Source organism: Lissotriton vulgaris, chromosome 7 (assembly GCF_964263255.1).
Source record: "Lissotriton vulgaris chromosome 7, aLisVul1.2, whole genome shotgun sequence".
NCBI classification, from domain to species: domain Eukaryota; kingdom Metazoa; phylum Chordata; class Amphibia; order Caudata; family Salamandridae; genus Lissotriton; species Lissotriton vulgaris.
The window spans coordinates 911,482,161-911,486,483 of record NC_141695.1 but is presented as its reverse complement, the minus strand read 5'-3'; the positions used below and the strand labels follow the sequence as shown (position 1 = coordinate 911,486,483).

The window sequence follows — 4,323 nt, the reverse complement described above, 5'->3', positions numbered from 1 at the left end:
GTTACTTGAACTTGCACAGTGCACAGTGGGGGACTGGGAGCTATAAGTAAATCTAGAAAAATGTGTGCATACCAGCCCAAGGTTAGTAAGTAGCTCCTGCCATCTACAGAAGAATTTGGGAGTGAATTATATGCCTGGCTTTAAGTAAGTTGTATGTCTTCCTTCAGTCTGCTAGCCATGCTGGATGGTTTTTGACCCCTTAATCCACCCACCTTAAAAGAAGCCCGTCTGAGCCTACTAGGGTTTTCCATGAGCTCCATACGGCCAGTCCATCCCTGGAGGCAACTAAGGGCCAGATGTAGGTGGCCAAATACCGAGCGCTAACGCTGAAATTTAGCAGAATAAGGAATCGCTAAAAATAAGGGAAACCAGTAAGGGAATCCTTAATTTGTGATTTATACACACCGAATCCCTAAATAGCGAATCACAAATTAAGAAATCCTTAAAATAAGTAGCAAAACAATGCACCAAAAATCGCTATTACAGGTGCACTGCATTTAAACAGCCCAAAAATGCAACAGTGTGAACACAATGGCAGCCCTCTATGTCATTGCAAAGCGGCTTCGGATGCAAGCAGCAGGACTGAGGATCTGGAGACGAGAGGAACGCGTGTACAGACTGCACATTACATTATTCTGACTGACTGAGGCTGAAATCCATGAGTGGTACAGGCTTCACCCCCAAACCATCCTAGACCTGATACAGGACCTGCACCCACTCGTGGAGCATCAGACACCAAGGGCGCACACTATACCACCACTTGTCCAGCTGCTTTGTAGCCTTCACCTACTTGAATCAGGTAGTTACCAGGGGGTGATAGCTGTGGCAGGTAGTGTGTCACAGAGTTGCCTGTCCCATTTTTTGAACACTTTCCTGGATACCATAATACAAAGAATGCACCACTACATACGGTTCCCCAGCACACAGGCAGAACTGCATAAACCTGGATTTCTATCAAAAGGCACAGTCCCCACATGCAATAGGGTGCATTGATTAGACACACATACCAATCTGCCCACCAGCAGCTACAAAGTACATGTATCGGAACCGCAAATCTACACATTCTATCAACGTGCAGGTAATTTGTGATGCGGGCCACATCATCACCAAGATCGTAGCCAAATTTCCAGGGAGCACCCAAGGCTACTACATATTCAGGAACAGTGGGCTCTACACACTTCTCGCTGGGGGCAAATTTTGGGAAGGATACCTGCTAGGTAAATAAATGTGACACACCCTGATGAATACCTTGGATGAATGTGTTGGTGACTGTTATTAATGACTCTTCCTTTCTCACTCAGGTGATAGCACATATGCCGTGCGGGCATTTATCCTGACTCCATATCTCAACCCATCTTCCCCAAGTGAGAGGAGATTCAATGTGGCACATAGATCTACACGCAATGTTGTAGAGCGCACATTTGTTCTCTTAAGAAGCAGGTTCTACGGACTCGGCAAAAGTGGAGGTGTACGGCAGTACCGCCCTATCATCTTCTGTAAAATAATAGCAACATGTGCCATGCTGCATAACCTTGCCACAAAGAAAGGAACAGCAGTGGAACTAACTGACTCAGAGGATGAGGGTGAGAATTGTCCACAGCCAGAGGACAGCACAGCAGGTGTGGCAGCAGCACCAGATGGGAGACACAGACGGGCTGAGATCACACGCAACTATTTCTGACTAAGTAATGAGACAAAGCCAGTAACTGTGCGTGACTGTGTTTTATTAACCTTAACTCAGGCAATAGCACAGCACAACGCCACACCATGAAGGCCTCAACATGCCATGCCAATATTCACTAAACATTCAAAAGGTGAAATGGGTTACATCACCCATTTCACAATGCCAGGTGATGGCTGTCATTATTTTCTGCGCCCACGCGCAGTACTGCCGCGTTCCCTGGGCACACGCTCCTCCCTGACGGTCTGTCCTGTGGCAGCTCCGTACCTTTCACTGTGTCTCCTTGACTTAGTTATCGGGTGTGTGATGCTGCTACGGCTAGTTACCTCCTCACTTTTACCCCATCCCCTGCACCTGTTGCGGCTATTTGGGTGGTCTGGAGCACTTCCAGAGTACTGGTAACAGTGACCACCCCCCTTGCAACTTCGCCGCTGCAGTGGGCCATCTCTTCCTGCATGGCCACCGAGGGCCTGCTGAGAAAAGAGGTGGCTGTGGAGAGGCGGTTCGCCGTCTCAGTGTAGCCGTCCAATTTCTGTTGGTCCCTGTGCCTCACCACACAATCTTCATCCAGTTTTCTGCACAGCAGCCTCACAGCCTCTGACATGTCCCGCATGCCTTCAGCCACAGAGTTGTTCACGTTGTTTATGCCCTCCTTAATTTCCAGCATGTGTGTGTTCATGTACACCATCTGGAGTGGAACTGATTTAATGGCTTTGCCTTGCAGGCGCTGTACCTTCAGCATATTCCCCTCCAGACTGACAAATATGTTGGACTCCTCGCCCTGTGCAACAGGACTCACTGCCCTCGATCTGCAGCGTCTGACACCTATGTGGGCGCGCTCGGTGGGGGACTGTGTCCCTGCACTGTTCTCATCCTCTGCCAGTATGGATTGTTGGCCTCCCATGCTCTCCTCATCTGATCCCTACATCTCCTGGAGGCTAGCCACTGTATGCCTCCTGGCTTTCGGTGGTGGTGATGGTGGTGGTGGTGATGGTGGTGATGGTGATGGTGGTGTGTCCTCAGCAGGTGACAAGACCTCCTCATCCTGTGTGTTGGCTCTACTGGGTGCTTTTCCTGTGTCCCCTTCAGCAGCCTTGCGCGCTGCCTCACCTGTGGAGACAGAATGTACATTTAGCCACTTGTCTGGCAGCATTGGCATAATAATAAATTTCATGACTGTCAATCAAACTGACTTGCTAAATACTGATGTGTGTCACATGCCTTTGGGTTCAGTGGACTGACTGTTATGATATGTGTTACTTCTGACTACATCTCCCGTAATGCATTGCTGCTTTTTTGGGAAACCTGTACTGGAATGGGAATCATACTGGCTCATTGAGGATTGTGGAATAGAGTTAGGGAGTTGGGGGCACAGCATGCTGTGAATGCATCTTGCCTAGCCTGTTGCCTGGCTGAGCTGTCTACGTCTACAATCCCACTCACGCTCTCCAGCTGGAGGGTGGACTCCACCAATAGTTCTAGGGCAGTTGGTACAGGTGCTGTAGAAGTTCCACCACCTGTCTGCTTGGCTTGCTTGAGTCTTTCAGCCACCCTCTCTGTGGCACGTTTTCTGAGGTCATACCAGCGCTTCTTTAATTCATCTATTGAGCGCTGTGTTACGCCAAATAAATTTATCCTCTCCTGGATCACCAACCATATTTTCCTCTTTTGGGATTCCGGAACGTGCAAGGAACGTTTGCCCAAGAGCTTGGCGTGGTACTTTGTCTCCTCCTCTATCAGCACCTCCTGCTCCCTCTCGCTGAATTTGTGCTTTCTTTTTAGCTCTCCTGCCTCCTTTTCCTTCTCCTGGTTGTCCATTTTTGGATTGGTGTGTCTGCAAGATGTTTGCAAAGCAGCTCCTGTGTTGTGAGTTCTTCTCCCTGCCTATCCCACAGCTTCAGCCACAGTGTAGCAGCAGGTGTCAGGCCACTTCCTGCTTGTGATGTCATCAGAATGCACTGGAATGGCAGTTTAAATAGTTAGCGATTTCTAAAAATACTGATTCGTTAATACCAATTCGGTAATACATAATCGCTTTTTGCTAATCGTTAAATCTGAATCGGTATTTCATTTTACGGATTTTTACAGATTCGCTATTTTTTAACGAATAATTACCTACATCGGTCTTTGCGAGTTCTTAGTAGTGATTCGGTAAACAACGCTATTAAGAACTCCCAAATTGAGTTTTACCTACATATGGCCCTAACTCCCTTACTGCCTTTGAATCAAATGATGAGAACGACTATCTGCATGTCTAGGAGCAACACAAGGGCTTTCTCTAGGAAAGGAAAGAAGAATGTATGAGGTAATAAAAATGGGTTACCCAAGAACTGGGCCAGGAAAACACGACCATGGTTTTAAATCGTGTTATATCTTGCTATATATTTATTCTTTCTTTAAAGTTATCTCTTTCCAAGTATTGTTCTCTGTTTCTCTGTATATTTCTTTCCAATCACCTGGCCTTTTTATGTTGGGATCTTCCCCTGCAGCTCTAGGTGTAATCTTGATGTGTTAAATATTTCTTTACGTTTCTCTCTATTTGTTGGTGTATTTCTCTCTCTCTTTAAATGGTTTAACTTTACTTAGCGTTGCCATTACAGATCTTATGCATTGTAGAGCTGAATTACACACTTATTCACGCA

The 4,323-nt window shown here is 46.9% G+C and overlaps 1 protein-coding gene across 1 annotated transcript; it reads right to left on the bottom strand.

The window, feature by feature from the left end:
* Nucleotides 1–3,013: 3,013 nt before the first annotated feature.
* LOC147702679 (nuclear apoptosis-inducing factor 1-like) lies at nucleotides 3,014–3,499 on the bottom strand. Its single transcript, XM_086929432.1, has one exon. It carries the CDS (start codon nucleotides 3,497–3,499, stop codon nucleotides 3,014–3,016), a length of 486 nt encoding a protein of 161 aa, XP_086785558.1.
* Between the last annotated feature and the right edge of the window lie 824 nt (nucleotides 3,500–4,323).

Coding starts and splice junctions, on each gene's coding strand:
- LOC147702679 (XM_086929432.1), bottom strand. CDS start 3,499: ATGGACAACCAGGAGAAGGAAAAGGAGGCAGGAGAGCTAAAAAGAAAG.